The sequence below is a fragment of the Medicago sativa genome, chromosome 3 (assembly GCF_051527215.1).
Source record: "Medicago sativa cultivar Bolivia chromosome 3, Bolivia_mono, whole genome shotgun sequence".
Lineage (NCBI taxonomy): Eukaryota > Viridiplantae > Streptophyta > Magnoliopsida > Fabales > Fabaceae > Medicago > Medicago sativa.
Window position 1 is genome coordinate 8,673,919 of NC_140751.1, and position 26,670 is coordinate 8,700,588.

Sequence of the window (26,670 nt, forward strand, 5' to 3'; positions counted from 1 at the left end):
GTACTTGTACTATCACAATTGTAGTTTAAAAACTTAGTTTATATAACAAGATGAGCATAAAGTAAACAAACTGATACATTCTAATTCCAATTTTTAGCAGAACAAAAAAACATAACAAACAGAATATTTTAATCCATTTTATAACAAACAGGATATTAAGCAGATGAATAAAAGACTAATCAATCATCGTTCATGAGCTATCAAAATATCGCAAACACAAAAATGCTCATCACTACTTCACCATTATCACTAATCATTATCAGTTTATCACAATATCTAACACTACTGCAAATTAAAATCTGTTAATGCTCAAAACCATTTTCCTATGAAACCAAACCATATATATATAATTTCATCAATTACACCCTATGCTCTGACACATACATGACACCGACATTACTCCTAATACATGACACCGACATTAATGTGACCATATGCGTCGATATTGTTACAGTGCCTCCGAACACACTTTCAATATGAAGTATCCATACTAATAAATTACACATACCTCGATAAAAAAACACCATCATTCACGATCAATCATCATCCTCATGATCACTCTCATCACTAAAATACCCAGCTCTCTTCCCTTTTTTCTTCTTCCTCTTCTTATCATCCAAACCCTCACCCTCATTCCCATTCCTCCCCAACAACCTCTCATCAGCTCCATCATCCACCACAGAAGCCCAATTATCTTCCTCAAACCGCTCCGCACCAATCCTATCATTCTCTTCCTCCTCCTCATCCTCCTCTTCTCTATCTTTACTCCATCCAGCCCCACCAAATCCCCTCCTTGGCTTCTTTGGCTGCGGCCTCGCCCTTCGGACACTCATATGACAAATGCCCACTCCCACCACACTCAAAACACAAATCAGTCTCAGTATTATAAACCCGCTTCTTTATAAACTCGGGAGCACGTCCATTATCAGCAGCAATAGAAGCACTCAAAGTCCTACCGTTCAAAATCTTCTTATTCATCTCAGTCACGGCGTGCTAGGCGTCGTGACGAGAAACAAATTGAATAAAAGCAACACCTTGGCTTAAGCGCGTGTGACGGTCTTTTAAAACGGTCACACGCGTTATACGGCCGAAGGTGGAGAAGAGAGTGTGGAGATCGGAGTTAGTTAAGGAGTAATCTAGATTTGAAACGTATATGGTTGATTTTGATGGTGCAAGGGTTTCTCCTGTTGATGGACCGTGATCCTTTAGAGAATGTGACGGTAAGTGATTTCATGAACTGTTGCAGTATTTCGAGTCATTCCACATGAGCAGCTAGATCTATTAGAAAATATCCAATGATAAAACCTGATGCATAGTCGAAGGCGAAGAGTCTGACTTTGAATTTTTAAATAAATAGTTGGCGAGGAAGTCACATAGAGCTGAAATCAGGCCCGGTGTGGGCAACCAGTTTAGACAGTATAAAACTTTTTTTTGGCTTCAAAACGATAGTAGCATCGATCTTGGTTAGCAAAATAAACGATAGCAGAGCGAAGTATCTGACATTGAATTTTTAATAAATAGTTGGTGAGGAAATGATGGATAGATGAAACCGGTTGGCTGAGACGTATGCATTCGTCCAGATTTACTTTAAATCAACTAGGCATCTAAATTTACAGCTAGATAATGATAGTAGCATCAATCTTGGTTAGCAAAATAAAAATATTCATTCATATATATGAAGTGGTTTTGATTATTATTATTACAAGGGTTGAAGGAAAGCTCCCACAATTCTTAAACACTAGAAATGGGAAAAGCAGGAAAGTAATGTCAAAAGACGTCTGTTCGTCTGAATGGAGTCCAGATATAGGTCTTGGTTACAAGGCTTTGAATCAAAGCTTCCACAACCAAATTATAAAACTCCAAATGACAAATAAAACAGAAAAGCCAAAGTCACGTAGCGAATGGAATCCACATTTTCCTTGATTTGTGCAGGCTGAGGAGAAAATGTGTTATTTCGAATTGAAGCACCATATAAACACCTTTGAGCTGTATCATGGAGAACCCGAATTTCTGTCCACATTAACACAAGAATTAATCTAGTCAGTTATCAGTTATCTTATACAGTTGCAATTTAATTAATCATGTTAAATGAAAGCGTCCCTATAAAACTGGATGTCACTGCGAAATTTCTTTATATGATATGATAGCACATCAAAGTTTAAATCCATAAAATTACAATAAAAGTTATAACCAGTATCATTCATGAAAAGCATGTTAAGTTATTTCACAAGATATTTGTTTTTCGGATAGATAAATGTTAATAAAGTTAGTGGCTAACTGGCTATGTTAGTCTCTAGAATTTGAATCATGTACCTCCCTTTTAAAACTCTTTCCATGTCTCTTAGCTCACCAGCCAAATTACATAAGTGTGATATTTGAATATTTTATGCAGAATTTCACCACAAAAATTATGAAACTTTCCGTATTTTTTAAACTATTAAACGTTCTAATTAATTTCCCTTTCCTTCAGAAAAGTCAAACGCGGCTGCCCTTATAAGTGGCAAAACTCATCAGGTTCCCTTTTGCAACCAGTTTTACCACCTGATGAGCCTACTCAGTGTTACAATGCATTCGCACTCAGGCTAGAAAATGATGTTTCTGAATAATGAATTTGGTGTTTCATTCATGTCCATTTACTCTCCTATTAAATTATATATATTTTCCATTTGCATGACTCCAATTTTAGTATTTACTCTATGTGCATTTAGTTTAGGTTGAAACATTTGAAATCTCTGTTTTGAGTAGTATAATTTATGGACGAGTATCAGAAACAGATTCTGTAGACTAATTTAACAAGAATCTCACTATATCATTCTTTTTTTTTTAACCATCCGGTTTGTAAGGGAAAGGGTACTCTGATAATCCGGAGTTCGGCCAATAGGTAAATAAATACTGGAAAAAAAATTTACACCTAGAATCGAATTTGGGTTCTCCCGAGTTATTTGTCCTTAGGGGAATTCAGTAACCACTTGAGCCCTATTACTTGGTTCACTATGTCATTTTCTGAGTGATATGTATTTGATTTCTTCTGTCATTCTCTGAGATTTTGTTTGGATATATGCTAAGGCTATGATAGGGAGTAGGTTTTTGGAGGGAAAAATTATTTTTCATTTCTAAATTAAACAAATTATAAAATGTTTTTAAAATTGATCCAAAGAGTGATTGAAATACTATATGATTCTTTATCACGTTATTCGTTTTTTTTTTTAATCTCAAATATACATCGAGAAAGAAAGTGAGAGATGTGATGAGCAACGTCAACGTGACATGAAATTAGATAGAGATAAAGGAAAAGGTGTATAAAAACATATACAAGAGAATGAATAGTGAAAATGTCAAGCATATTAAAGATAAATAAGAGAAGCATTGCGCCATCAGAGGAAAGGTACCTTAATTGCTCAGGACTCCTGGGAGATGTTAGTTTATAGTGCGAATCTCATAATCATAGAATTTTGGGCCAAACCATTGACGAATGAAAACATGAGGAACATGCTTGATAATCCAGTGGCTGTGTCCTTTGTCTGGTTCAATGCTGTTAACAAATTCATCTGACATATCAGATAAGTCAATGACTTTGAGTTTATCCAAGTGTTTGATGCCAGAGGGTATCTCCTTCAGTTGAGGGATCTTTTCCAATCTTATATGCTCAAGTGAAATCAAAGCTCTTTTCTCTATATGGATCAAATTTACTCTATTCACTTGACTTAGAATCAGTTCTTTCAAGTTTTGAAATCCTCCATTTTGAAAATGCAAAATTTCACCATCGTAGGCATTGTCCACAAAGAGAGCTTCAGTAAATTTGGTAAGTTTTTCAGTGACTGCATTGGATCATCTTTCAGCTTGGATAAAGCCATCACTATCTCCACAAGACCCTCAAGTTTGGAAATCCAATCAGGCAACTTCTGTAGTCTAGCTTTCAATTGAAGCCGCCTAAGTTTTGGTGGGGTTGACACAAAGTTCAAGTCGATAATTTCATCCTCTGCTATTGCAGTGATATTAAGTGCTTCAAGGTGTTGCATCTCTTCTACTGCAGCACTTATGGTATTCCCATGTTCTCTTTTTACATGCCTTAAACCTATCTTCCTTAACTGCCTTAACATTTTCATCTCTTCAATAAGATCTACTCCCCCATGATCTACCTCCACATAACAAAGTTTTTGAAGAGAAGTCAAGTTTTTAATACCTTTAACCATCCGCACGCCAGTTGTAAAGCCCAAAACAGAATACTTTGCATCATAGTTACGATGGAGAGCAAGCAGATGGCGTAACTTTGCCAGCTTGTTTATTTCACTTGGTATCTCATGCACAAGTGTTTCTCTTAAATCCAATGTCTCTAAGTTCTGTAGTTCACCAATAGATTTAGGAAGAACCTGTACTTTTGTATTTTTTAGGTTTAAGTACCTTAAGTGAAAAAGATTCCCGAAATTATTTGGAATATAATTGAAAGAGGTACCTTCAATGTCAAGTACCCTCAAAATCCTAGACTCTGAACATAATTTACTGATGAAAGGATCCAGCAATCCACCTTCTCCAAAAACATGAATAGCACGAAAATGAGAATTGTTTGTTCTCTTCAACGCATTCTTGGAATTAGAAGCAACTGATAAGCGTCTAGTTATTCCAACTGCAACTGATTCACCTTCATGCACAAAATGACCGAAACTTAAATTCTTCATTTTTCTGATGATCACTTCCCGCAATAAATCATGGACTTGACATGTTTTAACTTTCCCTTCAAAGCTAACATCTGAGACCTGAATCAGACTTCTGTGAATCAATTCTGACAAGTATTCCTCTGCCACTTGCTCCAAAGTTCTTCTCTCATCAGATTTGACAAACCCCTCAGCTATCCATTGCCGAGTTAGTCTCCTATGATTAATGGAGTAATCCTCTGGATATATACCAAAATACAAAATGCATGGTTTTAAATAGTACGGCAGGCTGTCATAACTGAGAGATAAAATCTTTGTTAGACTAGTTAAATGGGAATTACGTCCCAATTCCAGTCTCAGATTTTCACTCACGTTTTGCCATTCAATCATGGTTTTAGATTTTGTTGAAAGTAGACCACCAATGGCTACAATTGCCAGAGGTAGCTGCTTGCATTTTTGAACAATTTCTTTTGACACAGCCTCAAGCTCTGGTGGACAATGTCCACCAGGTTCAAATCTAAATACTTTCTTACAAAAGAGTTCCCATGCTTTGTTTGGAGGCAAAAGTTGCAGGTTGTGAATATGAGTTAGAAAGGATTTCTTGAAAAATTCTGCAACATGCATCATTCTAGTAGTGACTATGATCCTACTACCTTTATTGTTATTAGGCATGGCAAATTCAACCTGGTCGGAAAAATCTTCTTGCCAAACATCATCAAAGAATACCAAATACCTCTTATGTTGCAGGTATTGCCTTACTTCTATAATCAGTGACTGGTCATCCATTTTGTGCAACATCTGTGGAAGAGGGTCTTCAGTTCCCCGACAAAATTGCTCCATCATGTTTATCAACAAACCTCTCACAGTGTATGATTGAGAAACTGTGATGCAAGCACGACAATCAAAGTTTGTTGTTACCTTTTGGCTGTCAAAAATTAGCTTTGCAAGAGTAGTTTTTCCTATACCCCCCATTCCCACCACTGAAATCACTTTGCGCTCAGATATACCTTCCAATAACCAACCAGACAATTCTTCTTTTGGGCCTTCAATGCCTACAACTTCTGTTTCTTCAATGAAAAGGGAAGACAGTCGAGGATCACGCTATCTTTCATTTTCTGTCTCTCCACTGCGGTTTCTTTGGCTTGAGGATCCTTGCTCGTGTGAAATTTGAAAGTTACACCTCTCGCTTCTTTCCTTGATTCCACGAATTGACAACTTGATGTCCTGAATCTCTGATGCAATTTTATGACGGTGAATCAAAGTTTTGATTCGGCTAGTAACCTTTTTGATTCGGCTAGTAACCTTGTTGACTAAAGATCCACGTCCATGAGGATTGGCCCTATGTATCAACCGAAGGTATTCATCAATGACATCTTCAATGCGAAATGATGCTTCTGTCAGCTGCTTCACCCAAGTTCTTATTCCATCGTTGATGTCTGCTTCATCCGCAGCCCTTATGTCTGCATCTTTGAGGAAGACTTGAATGCTCTCAAGTTCATCTTTGATGTCTGAAAAATCTCTGTGTACACCTCTCAGAAGATTTGTTTCTTCTTTTAGGAATTTGAACACTTCCGTCAAGGCAAACAATACTGCAATCTCGGCCATCTAACTCCTTATATCATATTGCTGGATGCTACCTTACAGTTATGCTGTTGGGATTAGTGTGTATTTCATTCTAGTATTTTTCCTCTCTCTCTGTTTTTTTTTTTTCAATCTGGGTACAGTAAGTTTTAATGGTGCCTGGGAAAACTAAGCTTCAAAAGGCAAAGGAAAAGGAATGTAAATATTTTTTTGTTAGATCTAGCATTTTCCTTTGTGTTATCAGTAACTTTATAGTAATGTGATGTTGTGATGTAACTTAGTTTTATTAATTTCTGTATACAGGCCATGTAAATGATAGATAAATTAATGCAAAATATATGGTGAAAGATTTAGAATTATTTGATAATTATTGATTAAAAATTTCTTGCAAGCTAAGCAACCGAGCATGTCTATTGTCTAGTCTAGATTATTATTAAGACCACATCCTAGAAGATCAATTTTCTCTTTTTTATAATAACTTGTGAATGTAAGCTTCTAAATAACCTTGTCAAGCCCCTCAAAAAAAAAAAAAACCTTGTCAAGGGTAGGTGGCATGTTAGACTATAAATATATCACGAGTCCATGGTATTAACCTTTTAGCTCCAACCTTATCATGAATAATCAGTTATACAATATAATTTGAGATGGGAATGGCTATATGTTTATCTTTATTTTATACTCCTTCCGCTCAAAATGTCATTCTATTTTGAATGCAATTTTAATTCCTTTTTTCCAATTGTACCTCCAATCAATGAGTTGAGATCCTCTCCATTTATGGTCCTAAAGTCAGTGTTGTTCAAAATTGTTTCTCATAGATTATGTTCATACCTGATCAGAAGGTGACTGCTGGTGCTATTTAATGCAGTGGTTGTTGGTGGTGGAAATTAATTAGTTTATGCACTGGAACGGGGGATGAACCTGCGGACACTCCAATGCTCAACTCAGTAGAGGTCAAAAATTGGGGTTAAGAGGTGAAAGAGATTCTACCTTTGGGACTGCGAGGAGTCCCCTTTATATAGAGGTGAGTGTTTGTAGAGCCATTGTAAGGAACACGTGTGCTAGGCGGTTACGAATTCGTAGGAAGTATAACTGCCGAGGAGAGAATCACATGAATGTGGAAAAGAGACGTCACTCTTTGTTTGAACTGGTCTCTGTTGCTCCGAGCACCCCTTTCGCAAGGAAGGGGTGTGTTGTGAGCAATATTCTAGCTATATGTACACCACAAACCTACACATAAATATACATAGCATGATGCTACACCAATCGGTGCATGATTAGAAACTTTTAGAAAATGGACACCGATTTCCTCAGCTCAGGAAAATAAAAACAAGAATAGATAACTAAACAAAAACATGGTATATTAACTCCAATACACAATCGTATATTTTGCAGGGTCAAATAATTTTAATAGCAATGCATTCAATTAATTTTTAAATCAAAATTAACGGTTATTAGAAAAAGCCCTCATAGTTACTTATCAAATTGGGTCTCCTTTAGCTAAGTATCTTAACCTATCTACTTTAGTTCTACTTCAAAGATTATAATATAAATAAATAGGGTTACGTAATTGATTGAAAGAAATATGAAAACGAAAATCAAGTAAACAATTAAAATATCATACGGTTTACATGGAATTTAAATAAAATAGCATGGCAACAAGGAACTAGCAATGGAATATCAGCATGAAAGAAACAAGCAACAAATATGGGTCACGGCTGGCAGTAAGCATCAAACAACTCTTTAACTAAAATTGAAATAGAGAGGCAACGACAAGTAATTGATTTGGATCCGCATGGTAGAGTTTTGATTTCTTAGCAATAAAAACTCAATTAAACAGCTAAGAATTCATATACAATACGACAACAGCAATAAGAAGTAATAATCAGGAAGAATAATAAGATTAAAGTTCACAACAATAAATTAAAGCATGTGAATTTATTAAAAGATCATACAGAACAATAGAAGACAACACCCTTCACTACTCATGTGATCATACAACCCTTATGGTGAATAGAGACTCCCCCTTACAAACTCATCATAAAGCATGTTAAATGCAATCTAATGATTCACAAACCTAATATTAGTGAAAGATAGTATCACCCTTACCTTAGATTGTTTTTCTGAAATCAAAAGCAGCGTTCTTCGTTTTTAGGGTTCTCTCTCTCTGAGTTCTCCTCTTTCTCCAAAAAACGGTTTAACGTAAAAACTCTTTCTAACCTAAGTTTCCTTGTTTATAATACTAATCACTCTTCCTAAATCTATTCAGGCCCAATAACTTACTCTTCTTTCTATTCTAACCTCCAATTCTACTTACACTAATAATTCTCACATTCTAATAAATAATGGAATAATGCCACATAATAAAATACTAACATCTCATATATATATATATATATATATATATATATATATATATATATATATAAATAAATCACATAAATAGATTCTAACTTAATAAAAATAATTAAATAAAAAGGAGGGCGTTACAACTCTCCCCAACTTAAAAGAATTTCGTCCTCGAAATTCAGAGCACAAGAGAAAATAAATTTAGTTATTGATTCAGTATCTTAAACCATATATATCAAAATAGAAACATCAAAACACACAAAAACCAAATCAAAGTTAGTCAGTTAAACATGATCACTTAATAAAACATAACTACTAACTAGAAAACATGACGACACGACACAACGACTCATCTACTTGGCCGGACGGACGACCTGCTCTGATACCAATTGTAACACGCCGTTTTCCCAACATAAACATTTTGTAAAATAAATCAGAGTTTCTCAACACAAACAGAATGTCACATTCTTTTCTTAAAATCATAAACTGAATAAATAACTATTTATCCTTAAAAATCCAACAACGTAATATTTAAAACTTCGCAGCGGAATAGTTCAACATCTTAAATAATCTTTGGCACAAGGGTCTCAACATAAAATCTCATAAAATCTTAGTTCAACAATAATTCTTGAAACTTCAAAAATAATACATAAGAAACAGAAAGCAACAACAAAATTCACATCCCGTTACGTATCAGAGCACCTAAGACCATAGTTGTCAAAACGGAAACGCGGCGCAGCGCGGCCACCCCAAAAATTGACGCGGCGCGGTATGCGGGCACGACGCGGGCGCTATTACATGACGCGGATACTAATATATTTAATATTCAAATACCATACTATACAAAAAATAAATACTTAAATACCTTAAATATTACTCAAATTTTTTGAAGTATTCATAATTTGAAATAAAAGCCACAAGTCTTAGACATAATTGAATAAAAATCCTCACTGCGGTATATAATATAATACTAATAATTAATAAGTTTTTTTTGAAACAACAACAATAATAATAATAATAATAATAATAATCTAAGTAAAAAGAACTGTGATAAAAAAAATAAAAAGAATGCAAAGTATGGATAAAATAAAATATTTTATTTTATTATTAATTTTATTATTTTTTATGGGAATTTTATTGTGTTTATGTGTGTGGATTTTTTAAATCACATTATAAGTTATTAATTTTTTTAAAAGAATTATTAGTTAACAAAAACGAAAGCAAGTTGTAAAATGAGTAGAAAAAAAGTGTGCAACAAACAAAACAAAAAACAAAACGTATAAAGAAAAAACCAAAAACCGCAGCGTATAACAAAAACACAAAACGACAAAAAATGAAAAAGAAAGGTATCAAGTTTGTTATAAATCACAACATTAAACTAAGTTAATTAATATGTGGTTTAAGGAAGGTCACGTGTTTGGCTCAAGTGTATAGTAGTGTTTTATGTTTTATAAAAGGAAAAGGAAGATATTTAGTATTGGGCCCCACACAAGAGATGAATGTGTGTTTGGTTTAGCTTTGAATATAATTGATTCTGACATAATTGATTCTGATAGAATTGATTCTGACAGAATTGATTCTGAGAGAATTGATTTATGTTTGGATACAATTATGTAGAATTGATTAAATAAATTTATTTATGTTTGTATACAATTATGTAGAATTGCTTTTGAATGTATAATTACTAAAATAGACATAGCTAAAGGAGAATTGATAAAGAAGGATAATTGATAAAGGGCAATAAAGGAAAATTATAGGTTGTAATAATAAAATATAAAATTTACTGTTTAAAATTGATTCTAGAAAAGCTAGAAGCTAGGATTTGTAGCTTCAAGGATAATTGTTTTTGGGGGATAGAAGCAATTCTTAAAAGCTGAACCAAACACGTTGTTTTTGGCTAGAATTGCTTTTGGCACTGTAGAGAATTGCTTTTGGGTGGTAATAAGCTGAACCAAACAGGCCCGTACAACTTGGAGAGCTGCAACAACAGAGAAAACAAAACATATTCAGATCTGAAATTAACAGCATCTTTGGTTTCATCTTCATTCCTCCTTCCCATTCTACTTCTCTGTCCAGACCTCATTTTTTATACGATTCTGGCAAAAAAACTTGATTTGCCCATGAAATCCAACAAAACTCGATTCTGGCTCTCTCTCTCTCTCTCTCTCTCTCTCTCTCTCTCTCTCTCTCTCTCTCTCTCTCTCTCTCTCTCTCTCTCTCTCTGTGCTCCTACCCAAATAGCGGGCGATTTGACCCGCTATTGAACCGCGACGCCTCACAGAAACGCTGCCGCGAAACCCGCATTCCACAAACGCGCAACTCGGTGCGGCCGCGTTTGACAACAGAGCCTTAAGACACACACTTGTGAGAGAGTTCACTCACGACCGCAACTAATCTTGGTTACCTGCAAGTTACCCATACAAACAGTAACATTTTCAAGCAGAAGGGGTGAGATTTCTCAAACAATAATATTAAGCTTATAAATCATAAATTACATTTAACAACTTAAATATCATCACATATCTTAACAATAATCATGTAACATCATAGGATTATCTAAACATAGCATTATATAATCAACTTCATAATCAAATTCATAAACAACTTCATATTCAAATTCATAATCAATTTCATATTCGTTCAGTATCACTTGATAAATCGACTTAGCACTTGACTCGACAATGCAACTCAACTCGACTATGCAACTCTTAATCATCTTAAATCATCTTGATATGCAAATGCATGTGGCACCAATCCAGGGCATCAAGCCCTCAACATAATTGAGCGTAAAAAGGCTCCAGGGCATTAAGCCCTCAACATAATTGAGCAAAAGCTCCAGGGCATCAAGCCCTCAACATAATTGAGCAAAAACTTCAGGGCATCAAGCCCCCAACGTAATTTGAGCAAAGCTTCAGGGCATCAAGCCCTCAACTTGAATGAGTATGCAATGGACTCAACATCTTACAACTTGAACTTCTTAAACATATTTATATGATTCCAATAAATTGGACAACTTCTTGCGACTTTACAACTTAGACCGACACTTACAACTTTATGACATTAATGGTCAACAACAGCAAACAGCAACAAGTGCAGCATATAACAACTCTTATATAACACATCGTCATTTAATAACATCACTATATAATCATCTTCAATTATCATATCAATTTTACAATCATTGCATAATTCATAAATTGCACATCATTAAATAACACATCAGTTTCTCATTATCAAATCAATCACAAATTATACTTAATCAAATAATTCATCAATTACTCTTCGATAAATAACTCATCAATTACACAATGTCAAATATTCATTATTGATTAAAGAAGTATATAGGTAAAATCTTCTACCAAATAAAATAAGATATGTGAAGCTAACAAGAGTTATTTAATTATGCTTCTTTAAACACGTCAGATACAAACAAATCAAACAATTGACTTTACAAGAAATCCAAATTAAAGTTAGTATTTTATCTCTCATGACCATGTCATGAACAACTCTTTATAACATGAACAACCCAATTATACTAGCTATATGTACACCACAAACCTACACATAAATATACATAGCATGATGCTACACCAATCGGTGCATGATTAGAAACTTCTAGAAAATGGACACCGATTTCCTCAGCTCAGGAAAATAAAAACAAGAATAGATAACTAAACAAAAACATGGTATATTAACTCCAATACACAATCGTATATTTTGCAGGGTCAAATAATTTTAATAGCAATGCATTCAATTAATTTTTAAATCAAAATTAACGGTTATTAGAAAAAGCCCTCATAGTTACTTATCAAATTGGGTCTCCTTTAGCTAAGTATCTTAACCTATCTACTTTAGTTCTACTTCAAAGATTATAATATAAATAAATAGGGTTACGTAATTGATTGAAAGAAATATGAAAACGAAAATCAAGTAAACAATTAAAATATCATACGGTTTACATGGAATTTAAATAAAATAGCATGGCAACAAGGAACTAGCAATGGAATATCAGCATGAAAGAAACAAGCAACAAATATGGGTCACGGCTGGCAGTAAGCATCAAACAACTCTTTAACTAAAATTGAAATAGAGAGGCAACGACAAGTAATTGATTTGGATCCGCATGGTAGAGTTTTGATTTCTTAGCAATAAAAACTCAATTAAACAGCTAAGAATTCATATACAATACGACAACAGCAATAAGAAGTAATAATCAGGAAGAATAATAAGATTAAAGTTCACAACAATAAATTAAAGCATGTGAATTTATTAAAAGATCATACAGAACAATAGAAGACAACACCCTTCACTACTCATGTGATCATACAACCCTTATGGTGAATAGAGACTCCCCCTTACAAACTCATCATAAAGCATGTTAAATGCAATCTAATGATTCACAAACCTAATATTAGTGAAAGATAGTATCACCCTTACCTTAGATTGTTTTTCTGAAATCAAAAGCAGCGTTCTTCGTTTTTAGGGTTCTCTCTCTCTGAGTTCTCCTCTTTCTCCAAAAAACGGTTTAACGTAAAAACTCTTTCTAACCTAAGTTTCCTTGTTTATAATACTAATCACTCTTCCTAAATCTATTCAGGCCCAATAACTTACTCTTCTTTCTATTCTAACCTCCAATTCTACTTACACTAATAATTCTCACATTCTAATAAATAATGGAATAATGCCACATAATAAAATACTAACATCTCATATATATATATATATATATATATATATATATATATATATATATATATATATATATATATATATATATAAATAAATCACATAAATAGATTCTAACTTAATAAAAATAATTAAATAAAAAGGAGGGCGTTACAACTCTCCCCAACTTAAAAGAATTTCGTCCTCGAAATTCAGAGCACAAGAGAAAATAAATTTAGTTATTGATTCAGTATCTTAAACCATATATATCAAAATAGAAACATCAAAACACACAAAAACCAAATCAAAGTTAGTCAGTTAAACATGATCACTTAATAAAACATAACTACTAACTAGAAAACATGACGGCACGACACAACGACTCATCTACTTGGCCGGACGGACGACCTGCTCTGATACCAATTGTAACACGCCGTTTTCCCAACATAAACATTTTGTAAAATAAATCAGAGTTTCTCAACACAAACAGAATGTCACATTCTTTTCTTAAAATCATAAACTGAATAAATAACTATTTATCCTTAAAAATCCAACAACGTAATATTTAAAACTTCGCAGCGGAATAGTTCAACATCTTAAATAATCTTTGGCACAAGGGTCTCAACATAAAATCTCATAAAATCTTAGTTCAACAATAATTCTTGAAACTTCAAAAATAATACATAAGAAACAGAAAGCAACAACAAAATTCACATCCCGTTACGTATCAGAGCACCTAAGACCATAGTTGTCAAAACGGAAACGCGGCGCAGCGCGGCCACCCCAAAAATTGACGCGGCGCGGTATGCGGGCACGACGCGGGCGCTATTACATGACGCGGATACTAATATATTTAATATTCAAATACCATACTATACAAAAAATAAATACTTAAATACCTTAAATATTACTCAAATTTTTTGAAGTATTCATAATTTGAAATAAAAGCCACAAGTCTTAGACATAATTGAATAAAAATCCTCACTGCGGTATATAATATAATACTAATAATTAATAAGTTTTTTTTGAAACAACAACAATAATAATAATAATAATAATAATAATCTAAGTAAAAAGAACTGTGATAAAAAAAATAAAAAGAATGCAAAGTATGGATAAAATAAAATATTTTATTTTATTATTAATTTTATTATTTTTTATGGGAATTTTATTGTGTTTATGTGTGTGGATTTTTTAAATCACATTATAAGTTATTAATTTTTTTAAAAGAATTATTAGTTAACAAAAACGAAAGCAAGTTGTAAAATGAGTAGAAAAAAAGTGTGCAACAAACAAAACAAAAAACAAAACGTATAAAGAAAAAACCAAAAACCGCAGCGTATAACAAAAACACAAAACGACAAAAAATGAAAAAGAAAGGTATCAAGTTTGTTATAAATCACAACATTAAACTAAGTTAATTAATATGTGGTTTAAGGAAGGTCACGTGTTTGGCTCAAGTGTATAGTAGTGTTTTATGTTTTATAAAAGGAAAAGGAAGATATTTAGTATTGGGCCCCACACAAGAGATGAATGTGTGTTTGGTTTAGCTTTGAATATAATTGATTCTGACATAATTGATTCTGATAGAATTGATTCTGACAGAATTGATTCTGAGAGAATTGATTTATGTTTGGATACAATTATATAGAATTGATTAAATAAACTTATTTATGTTTGTATACAATTATGTAGAATTGCTTTTGAATGTATAATTACTAAAATAGACATAGCTAAAGGAGAATTGATAAAGAAGGATAATTGATAAAGGGCAATAAAGGAAAATTATAGGTTGTAATAATAAAATATAAAATTTACTGTTTAAAATTGATTCTAGAAAAGCTAGAAGCTAGGATTTGTAGCTTCAAGGATAATTGTTTTTGGGGGATAGAAGCAATTCTTAAAAGCTGAACCAAACACGTTGTTTTTGGCTAGAATTGCTTTTGGCACTGTAGAGAATTGCTTTTGGGTGGTAATAAGCTGAACCAAACAGGCCCGTACAACTTGGAGAGCTGCAACAACAGAGAAAACAAAACATATTCAGATCTGAAATTAACAGCATCTTTGGTTTCATCTTCATTCCTCCTTCCCATTCTACTTCTCTGTCCAGACCTCATTTTTTATACGATTCTGGCAAAAAAACTTGATTTGCCCATGAAATCCAACAAAACTCGATTCTGGCTCTCTCTCTCTCTCTCTCTCTCTCTCTCTCTCTCTCTCTCTCTCTCTCTCTCTGTGCTCCTACCCAAATAGCGGGCGATTTGACCCGCTATTGAACCGCGACGCCTCACAGAAACGCTGCCGCGAAACCCGCATTCCACAAACGCGCAACTCGGTGCGGCCGCGTTTGACAACAGAGCCTTAAGACACACACTTGTGAGAGAGTTCACTCACGACCGCAACTAATCTTGGTTACCTGCAAGTTACCCATACAAACAGTAACATTTTCAAGCAGAAGGGGTGAGATTTCTCAAACAATAATATTAAGCTTATAAATCATAAATTACATTTAACAACTTAAATATCATCACATATCTTAACAATAATCATGTAACATCATAGGATTATCTAAACATAGCATTATATAATCAACTTCATAATCAAATTCATAAACAACTTCATATTCAAATTCATAATCAATTTCATATTCGTTCAGTATCACTTGATAAATCGACTTAGCACTTGACTCGACAATGCAACTCAACTCGACTATGCAACTCTTAATCATCTTAAATCATCTTGATATGCAAATGCATGTGGCACCAATCCAGGGCATCAAGCCCTCAACATAATTGAGCGTAAAAAGGCTCCAGGGCATTAAGCCCTCAACATAATTGAGCAAAAGCTCCAGGGCATCAAGCCCTCAACATAATTGAGCAAAAACTTCAGGGCATCAAGCCCCCAACGTAATTTGAGCAAAGCTTCAGGGCATCAAGCCCTCAACTTGAATGAGTATGCAATGGACTCAACATCTTACAACTTGAACTTCTTAAACATATTTATATGATTCCAATAAATTGGACAACTTCTTGCGACTTTACAACTTAGACCGACACTTACAACTTTATGACATTAATGGTCAACAACAGCAAACAGCAACAAGTGCAGCATATAACAACTCTTATATAACACATCGTCATTTAATAACATCACTATATAATCATCTTCAATTATCATATCAATTTTACAATCATTGCATAATTCATAAATTGCACATCATTAAATAACACATCAGTTTCTCATTATCAAATCAATCACAAATTATACTTAATCAAATAATTCATCAATTACTCTTCGATAAATAACTCATCAATTACACAATGTCAAATATTCATTATTGATTAAAGAAGTATATAGGTAAAATCTTCTACCAAATAAAATAAGATATGTGAAGCTAACAAGAGTTATTTAATTATGCTTCTTTAAACACGTCAGATACAAACAAATCAAACAATTGACTTTACAAGAAATCCAAATTAAAGTTAGTATTTTATCTCTCATGACCATGTCATGAACAACTCTTTATAACATGAACAACCCAATTATACTAGCTATATGTACACCACAAACCTACACATAAATATACATAGCATGATGCTACACCAATCGGTGCATGATTAGAAACTTCTAGAAAATGGACACCGATTTCCTCAGCTCAGGAAAATAAAAACAAGAATAGATAACTAAACAAAAACATGGTATATTAACTCCAATACACAATCGTATATTTTGCAGGGTCAAATAATTTTAATAGCAATGCATTCAATTAATTTTTAAATCAAAATTAACGGTTATTAGAAAAAGCCCTCATAGTTACTTATCAAATTGGGTCTCCTTTAGCTAAGTATCTTAACCTATCTACTTTAGTTCTACTTCAAAGATTATAATATAAATAAATAGGGTTACGTAATTGATTGAAAGAAATATGAAAACGAAAATCAAGTAAACAATTAAAATATCATACGGTTTACATGGAATTTAAATAAAATAGCATGGCAACAAGGAACTAGCAATGGAATATCAGCATGAAAGAAACAAGCAACAAATATGGGTCACGGCTGGCAGTAAGCATCAAACAACTCTTTAACTAAAATTGAAATAGAGAGGCAACGACAAGTAATTGATTTGGATCCGCATGGTAGAGTTTTGATTTCTTAGCAATAAAAACTCAATTAAACAGCTAAGAATTCATATACAATACGACAACAGCAATAAGAAGTAATAATCAGGAAGAATAATAAGATTAAAGTTCACAACAATAAATTAAAGCATGTGAATTTATTAAAAGATCATACAGAACAATAGAAGACAACACCCTTCACTACTCATGTGATCATACAACCCTTATGGTGAATAGAGACTCCCCCTTACAAACTCATCCTAAAGCATGTTAGATGCAATCTAATGATTCACAGACCTAATATTAATGAAAGATAGTCTCACCCTTACCTTAGATTGTTTTTCTGAAATCAAAAGCAGCGTTCTTCGTTCCTAGGTTCTCTCTCTTGAGTTCTCTTTCTCCAAAAAGCGGTTTAACGTAACAACTTTCTAACCTAAGCTTCCTTATTTATAATATTAATCACTCTTCCTAAATCTATTTAGGCCCAATAACTTATTCTTCTTTCTATTCTAACCTCCAATTCTACTTACACTAATAATTCTCACATTCTAATAAATAATGAAATAATGCCACATAATAAAATACTAACACCTCATATATATATATAAATAAATTACATAAATAGATTCTAACTTAATAAAAATAATTAAATAAAAAGGAGGGTGTTACAATTATTACCATAAAATGAAACTGTTTTTGACTTTATTATAAATTAATTACACAATTTCAATGCATTTACTACTATATAATTTCCTTTTTCATATCCTTAACCAGTGCCTCGGGGGCACCGGTTAGCATTTCCCAATTTTGATTTATTATTCTCTCATTTTGCATCTTTGCATTTATGATAATTAGAATACATCAATGGTTATTAAAAGATAGAAGAATGCTAGCAACACACATTTTCATGTATCATCTTTTCTTAATTTATGTAAAATGATCACTTATTTTGGAACTTTGGGACGGAGAGTGTATGTAAATTGTTATGATTGTGGTTTTTCTTGAAAATACCTTACCAACATCAGTGAAGTACATGTAGCGGCAATCTTGAGATTGAGAAGACAGCATTGCCATATTTTTCATCATGAAAAGATTCCATGTATGAAGCATTTGATGGAAGCATCGTGTGCAAAAACTCAAACACCAATGAAGTATGATACACAACACAGAATAACATATAATAACCCCAAACACAAAAAAGAACATAATATACCAAACCAAATTTGAGGTCCAAAATTGAATGGATGAGCACGACTCATCAATGTGGAAGAACGAGTTCGCCTCATGCACATGCTGGAACAACATCGAAACCATTTTGACATGTGTTATTTGGGCTTTTGATTCCTTGCAGATTCTGTCAAACTAAACAACCGCCATAAGTTCAGCAGATAGTCATTAGTCAGTAACTTGTAAGGCTTTTAACAGTTAAAGGCCTTATAAACCACCCATCAACTATGACAGTCCTTATAAGATAGCATTTGATTAAATTGTTTCAAGAAAGCTTGGCACAGGACTGCACAACAGATTTCAAAAAGCTCTAGTATAGCAGCGAAAATTGATCAGGTAAGGACTGGCAATAAAATGCTGACATAAACCAAATATGCATAATACTTGTTATCAATCAATAACTCACAAACATCCACATCCAGAAAGAACTTTTTTCAAGCTCACACCAAGAACTTTACTCCATAAAGTAAACTTTACAAACAGATGCAGCAATCTGAAACATTTCATGTCTACATAGACTTGTTCACTAGCAAAACCGTTTCCATGATAAAGTTCTTCAGATTGATGCTATTGAACAATTCTAAAGCATACATCAAAAGTTAATATTTTGATAGGAACTTGGATTTGATTGAAAATAAAGATTAACACTCTTAACAGCACATGAAAACTCCAGTAATCCCTATAAGAACAAAATTAAAATTGATAAACTTGGAAGACTTCACAAACCACCAAGTTCAAAACCTTATAAAATGTTTATCCAATGATAGCTAATGCTATACTTCACCTCACCTCACATATTGGTCTACCTAAAAAAAACATGGCAGATTTGTAAGCATAAGCAGAATTATAAATAATACTTATGCCATAGTTTTTTTTCTTTCAATTCCTCAGCTACAACATACAGTATCATGTGGAAACCTCTGACCACCAAATAATACAGATTAGTTTTCCAACCCAAATGAACTAGGAGTTGTGAACATTAATCCACTCAAAACTCTCGGCCCCAATTTAATCTTTGAAACAGATGCAGAAGACTACCTCATATTACTTTGTTATTATGGCTATTCAAGAAAAACATAAGACTAATGTATAACAGAAGTTTCAGTTGCCCAGAGAACACCACTGAGATTCTATCTACAAATCAACTACACGGTAATCTCAAACAAAATGCATAATATACATCAAAGAGCATAGGTAATCAGAGGAACAGTCACCAATGTAAGATCCATCAACGCCACATGTACAGAAATGGTGCATGAGACCAAAGGATTTCGATGTAAATACCGTCCCTAATAAACTTGGTTTTGCTCAGTCAGGGTGTGAACTATGAAGAGTATGTCCTATGAAGTCTCCCTATTGGAAAGAGGCCAATGGTGGATACATTTATGGGTCCCTAACATGGATTCATGGTGGACTCAACATTATGTTCATGTAGCATTTGCAGTCAATGTTGAATAGTTTGGCACAGCAGAAAATAGCAGAACAATTGCTTCTATCGAAGACATACACATATTATTTTGGTAGGGTAGCTTTAGAGCAAAAGTAAAAGCCTATTTCCTTGTAGTCTGAAAACTACACAGAATATGTCTTATTTACAGAGTAAATTATGCAAAAGTGACAATTTTACTGTATTATGCTCCTCTATTCTCCAATGATGTAGTGCAAAATAGGCTATAACGGAAACATATGATATATTATCTGCTCAATTACTTCTCAGGCACAGTTAGTAAGACCATGCTACCTAGATAGAATTTCGGGCATAAGCTAGTAAGGAACAGAGCAAGACATAAAGAGATATGTTCTACATTTAGTATAATGGTTTTTAAGTTGCTTTCCACAAAGACCGCAACCATAATTGTGGCTACAACTTAATGAATTTCAAGATCCCAACAATGACATCAAATCCATCGTCGTATTTGCATCAGCTGTATCTAACTACAATTTCTAGATATCAAATATTGTTGTACTTCTACGATCTCAATTGTAGTTTAAAAACCTAGTTTATATAATAAGATGTGCATAAGGTAGACAAAAAGAGACATCGTCATTCCAATTTTTAGCAGAACAAAAAATAATAACTAACCGAATATTTTACTCCATTTTATACCAAACAGGATATTAAGCAGATGAATAAAAGACTAATCAATCATCGTTCATGAGCTATCAAACTATGGCAAACACAAAAATGCTCATCACTAATTCACCATTATCACTAATTATCACTTTATCACTTTATCTAACACTACTGCAATAATACATTAAAAATTAAAATCTGTTAATGCTCAAAACCATAAAATTTTCCTATGAAACCAAACCATATATATAATTTCATCAATTACACCCTATAAAGCTCTGACGCATGCATTTCACCGACATTAATCTTAATACATGACACCAACATTAATGTGACCATATGCGTCGATATTGTTACAGTGCCTCCGAACACACTTTCAATCAGAAGTATCCGTTACTAATAAATTACACATACCTCGATATAAAAAACACCATCATTCACGATCAATCATCGTCCTCATGATCACTCTCATCACTAAAATACCCAGTTCTCTTCCCTTTCTTCTTCCTCCTCTTCTTATCATCCAAACCCTCATCCTCATTCCCATTCCTCCCCAACAATCTCTCATCAGCTCCATCATCCACCACAGAAGCCCAATTATCTTCCTCAAACCGCTCCGCACCAATCCTATCATTCTCTTCCTCCTCATCACCCTCCTCTTCTCTTTCTTTACTCCATCCAGACCCACCAAATCCCCTCCGCTTCTTCGGCTGCGGCCTCGCCCTCGGCCCCAACTGATTCTTAGGACACTCATAAGACAAATGCCCACTCCCACCACACTCAAAACACAAACCAGTCTCCGTATTATAGACCCGCTTCTTTATAAACTCGGGAGCGCGTCCATTATCAGCAGCAATAGAAGCACTCAAAGTCCTACCATTCAAAATCTTCTTATTCATCTCAGTCACGGCGCGTTGCGCGTCGTGACGGGATACAAATTGAATAAAAGCTACACCTCGGCTTAAGCGCGTGTGACGGTCTTTTAAAACAGTCACACGCGCTATACGGCCGAAGGTGGAGAAGAGAGTGTGGAGATCGGAGTTAGTTAGGGAATAATCTAGATTTGAAACGTATATGGTTGATTTTGATGGTGCTAAGGTTTCTCCTGTTGATGGTGCTTTGTTGTTGTTGTTGTTGTTGTTTGATTTTGAGGATTGGATTTGGTTGTTGTTGTTGTTGGTGGTGGTGGTGGTGTTGGGGGTTGAGGATGAAGCGCAGAAACGGTAGAAGAAAACGTCGTCGTCTTCTTCGTCGCTATTGGTATTTTTGCGTTTGTTCTTCTTCTTGCTTGACATTTTTTTCTTCTTTATCTGATGATTTCTTCACTTCCGGCGAAGTTGTTACAATTCCGGCGACGAAATTAGTTCTCCGGTGCCGCCGATGTTAAGAACAACTGATAATTTGCACTTCAATTGGGAGTATGAGAGACAGAGGAAATATGCTCAAAAAGAGGCTTTGCTAACTATATAACTTATCATCATTTATCTTAATTTTATCTGTAATTTTAATTAAAGGGTTATGTTACAGGCCACCCTTTGGTGGTGTCTTTTATCAAGTCACACCTTCCTAATCATCAAGTCTTTTATGAAAGTGTGATTTTCACTTTTTAGTTATAACTTTGATAAAAGACACCTTCCTAAAAGTAAGTTGGTGTCTTTTCGCAAATGCTCATAGAGTAACTTGATAAAAGACACCTTCATAAAAGGTGTCTTCTATCATAACTCTTAATTAAATACATATTTTTCATGTCATTTTATATTTATAAACTAGTTCAACAATTAATTTTATCAAATACATACTATAAATTCAATCAATTATCTTATCAACTATTATATATAAGCTAGTTTATCAATTATCGGATATAAACTCATCCGTTATAAGACAGATTATCAACAATTCTCTATTTTTGTTATGAATTTGTGAGTGATCAGTGGATGACCATTCGCTAATCAGTCGTATCCAGTGTGCCATTAGTGTGGCTTTTCTTGTTAGACGAGCAGATTCTCTCCTGTGACTGGAGAGTCCAGTAAAATGTAAGCCATTTATTTTTTTTTCATTGCAGACATTTATAATTATTACTCCCTCCGTTTCAAAATGAGTGTCGTTTTAGGTGTTTACACACATATTAAGAAATGCAATGATTAAGAGAAAGAGAATGGTTATTTTACCAAATTATCCTTATTAACTATTGGTTAGTTTTAAAAGTAATACTTTGGAAGTAGTGTACAGAGTATTAATTGGAGGGTACAATTGAAAAGAAAAAGTTATTATTGCATTGAAAACTGAAAGCGTCACTCATTTTGAAACAAATTTTTTTGGCTAAAGCGACACTCATTTTAAAACGGAGGGAGTAAAAGGGTAATTAAAGGTTCAAATCTACACTGCACATCATCTAGTGAAATTCTCATGAGAGGATCCAACTCCGCTTGTAAGTGACTCTTATTATCAATGGTTTTACTAGTGTTGAGTGATCACTCGTATACTTATAAGGTACAACAATTATGTCTTACAATATGACTCATGTGGCGTTATAAAAGATACTTTGAATAGCATAGTACAAAGTTGATGTTCTCTCTTTCTCTCCTTGATTTCTTTTTGGTTAACTTCAAAACAATTTTCAATATATGATTTTTTTTTTATAAAAGTGATCTTAATTATTTTTTTAGACAGAAATAAAATATATTCTACATAATTTAAAAGAGCCTATAAAAAAAATCTGTTTAGTTTTAATTTCAAAGGGTCAAAAGTCATTCTAAAGGTTTGTAGAATTGATTTTATGATTTTTGTATAGTTTAGTGATTCTAGATGTTGTAGAATTGATTTTATAGTTTAGTGATTCTAGAGATTGTAGAATTGATTTTATGATTTTTGTATAGTTTAAAGTAGAACTAATTTTACTTGTAGAGTTGATTCTACTTTTTTTTTAAGGAGAATTGATTCTACTTAAAAGCTACAAATTGTAGCTTTTGGCTTCTACAATTGATTTTAACTTTAAATTTATAATTAAATCCACCTTCTACAATTGATTGTAACACCCCGTTTTCCCAACGTAAAAATTTCATAATTAAAAATCAGAGTAATTCCACTTTAAACGGAATGCTACACTTCTTAAAAATTCATAAACTGAATAAATAACAATTTATTCTTCAAAATCATTTAACATAAGTAATTCAAAAACTTCGCAGCGGAATTAGTTCATTCAACATAAAAAGTCTTTGCCACGCAGGCCTCATCAGAAAATCTCATAAGTCTTAGTTCAATATTTATTCATAAAAGTTCATAAACAATACGTAAGGAATAGAAGTAAAGTCAAGTCTCATCCCGTTACGTATCAGAGCACCTAGACACACATGTGAGGAGGCCACTCACGACGCCTCTAATCTTGATTACCTGCAAGTTACCCATACGAAGAGCAACATTTCCAAGCAGAGGGGTGAGATTTCTCAAACAATAATATAAAGCATATAAATCATGTAAAGTACATTCAACAACTTAAACATCCTATAATTCATTAATCATATCTAGCAACTTAAACTTCCTTAACTAGTATCATTATTCTTCCTACAATAGTCATATACTTCATATTATATCATCATATAAATATCATCACATATCTACAAATATTAGTCATAAACATTATCATATATCCTTTTAATCATAGCATCTTAATCATAGACATAAACAACATCATATAACATCAAGTACTAATCATAACCATCTCATAACATTATATATCAACCATAAACATAATCACAAACAATCCATCTTAAATATAATCACGAGGAATCATCATACATCATCATTAGTAAACGTATAACATCTTATCATATTCACATATCAGCATATCATAAATCACATAGCATCTTATCATAACAACTTCATATTCAACCATCATAAACAAATCATAATCAACATCATCATCAATCCTAAACAACATCATCGTCAAACATGAACAACATCATCGTCAAACATCATCATCAAAATCAAACATCATCATCAAACATGAACAACATCATCGTCAAACATCATCATCATCATTAAATCATAATTAAATATAAGTTATGACGACTCTACAATGCAACAACAACTTCAACAACAACATAGACAACTTCAACAACAACTTAGACAACTTAAAAAACAACTTAGACAACTTCAACATGCATGTGGTACCACCAGGGCATTAAGCCCCCTTCGCTAAGGTCATATTTGGACCTGTCGGGCATTAAGCCCCCATCGCTAAGGTCATAAAGAACCTGTCGGGCATTAAGCCCCCATCGCTAAGGCCATAAAGAACCTGTCGGGCATTAAGCCCCCATCTCTGACTATGCAACGACACAACTTTAATGCAACGACATAACTTTCGTACAACTTAGACAACTTCATGAACATCTATGACATCCTAACATCTTGACATCTTGACAATATAACATCTTAACAACTTGATGACTTCATAACGACTCGACAACTTAACAACTCTTATCATCTTAACGTCTTAACATCTTAGCATCTTGACAACATATGGATCACATAAATAATTCATGTCATATCATAATATAACAATATCAAATGATAATAAACAACATCTTAAAACATCATATTCATCAATCATAAACAACTTCATATAACATCGTATTTAAACATCAACAATAATTCACTATGTATCTTTGTAAAAACATAATAAATTATGCACAATATATTTTCATGTCAAACAAAAGCTACTGAAAAGATATCACAAATATCAACAACTTTCATGTTTACAACAAAGATCAATTCAAAACAGAAACATATGAACAAAACGCAAAAACATGAAACAGAGAATGTTGTCACCGTACAATTTTGCTAAGACCTCCCTGTAGTATTTTCATCATAACTCAAAGACCAAACATCATTTTCACGTCAAACCAAAGCCACTAGAAAGCTAACAAAATTATCTAAAATTTTCATGTTTACGCCTAAGACCAGTTCTGTGCCGATCAATACCAGTTTTCATTTTAAATTCGGAAAAGTTGTGCTGAAAGTCCATAAAAATTCACTGTGACCTACGTGCAGTAATTTGACCATAACTCAAGTTCTATATATTGTTTTGACGTGAGACCAACGGCATTAGAAAGCTAACATCCATACCTACAACTTTCGTGTTTACACCTAAGACCAATTCTGTACCGATCAATACCAGTTTTCATTTTAAATTCGGAAAAGTTGTGCTGAAAGTCCATAAAAATTCACTGTGACCTACGTGAAGTAATTTGACCATAACTCAAGTTCTATATATTGTTTTGACGTGAGACCAACGGCATTAGAAAGCTAGCATCCATACCTACAACTTTCGTGTTTACACCTAAGACCAATTCCGCACCGATCAATACAAGTTTTAATATCAAAATTCGAGCAGAATGCAGATTTTCTCCAAGTTTCACCTAACCTCAAAACTACTTCCAATAATCATCCTATGGATTATCTAAGGTCTGTACACAATTTCTACATCAATTCAACAAGTTTTCATCATCTAATCATCAAAAATCTCTCAAAACCCTAATTCTCAAATTCTCACAAACTCTCCCCAACTTGTTAGATGTAATCTATTTAGTGTGGCTTGATAAAAGACACCTTCCTAATCAGTTGATAAAAGACTTGATAAAAGACACCCTTTGGTGGTGTCTTTTATCAAGTCACACCTTCCTAATCATCAAGTCTTTTATGAAGGTGTGATTTTCACTTTTTAGTTATAACTTTGATAAAAGACACCTTCCTAAAAGTAAGTTGGTGTCTTTTCGCAAATGCTCATAGAGTAACTTGATAAAAGACACCTTCATAAAAGGTGTCTTCTATCATAACTCTTAATTAAATACATATTTTTCATGTCATTTTATATTTATAAACTAGTTCAACAATTAATTTTATCAAATACATACTATAAATTCAATCAATTATCTTATCAACTATTATATATAAGCTAGTTTATCAATTATCGGATATAAACTCATCCGTTATAAGACAGATTATCA

General features: G+C 33.3%; 1 protein-coding gene and 2 pseudogenes across 7 annotated transcripts; all 3 read right to left on the reverse strand.

The window, feature by feature from the left end:
- Positions 1 to 226: 226 nt before the first annotated feature.
- Positions 227 to 1,314, reverse strand: LOC146935459 (U11/U12 small nuclear ribonucleoprotein 31 kDa protein pseudogene; annotated as a pseudogene). The gene is made up of 2 exons (XR_015029958.1): positions 1,306 to 1,314; positions 227 to 1,203 (listed from the first exon to the last, which is right to left on the reverse strand). The product of XR_015029958.1 is annotated as a U11/U12 small nuclear ribonucleoprotein 31 kDa protein pseudogene (transcript).
- A 560-nt stretch (positions 1,315 to 1,874) lies between these two features.
- On the reverse strand, positions 1,875 to 6,400 carry LOC146935460 (disease resistance protein RPM1-like; annotated as a pseudogene). The gene is made up of 2 exons (XR_015030248.1): positions 3,390 to 6,400; positions 1,875 to 2,010 (listed from the first exon to the last, which is right to left on the reverse strand). The product of XR_015030248.1 is annotated as a disease resistance protein RPM1-like (transcript).
- An 8,588-nt stretch (positions 6,401 to 14,988) lies between these two features.
- LOC146935461 (uncharacterized) lies at positions 14,989 to 22,108 on the reverse strand. 5 transcript variants are annotated; one of them, XR_015030250.1, is made up of 3 exons: positions 21,080 to 22,108; positions 18,381 to 18,726; positions 14,989 to 15,660 (listed from the first exon to the last, which is right to left on the reverse strand). XR_015030250.1 is itself a non-coding variant. In XM_085750650.1 (2 exons), the coding sequence occupies exon 1, from the start codon at positions 21,958 to 21,960 to the stop codon at positions 21,109 to 21,111; it is 852 nt and encodes a 283-aa protein (XP_085606776.1). In that variant the 5' UTR covers positions 21,961 to 22,108; the 3' UTR covers positions 14,989 to 15,660; positions 21,080 to 21,108. The 5 variants fall into 5 exon arrangements, 3 of the variants coding, with proteins under 3 accessions (XP_085606776.1, XP_085606775.1, XP_085606774.1); XR_015030249.1 differs by having other exon boundaries at positions 18,376 to 18,726; XM_085750650.1 differs by lacking the exon at positions 18,381 to 18,726.
- Between the last annotated feature and the right edge of the window lie 4,562 nt (positions 22,109 to 26,670).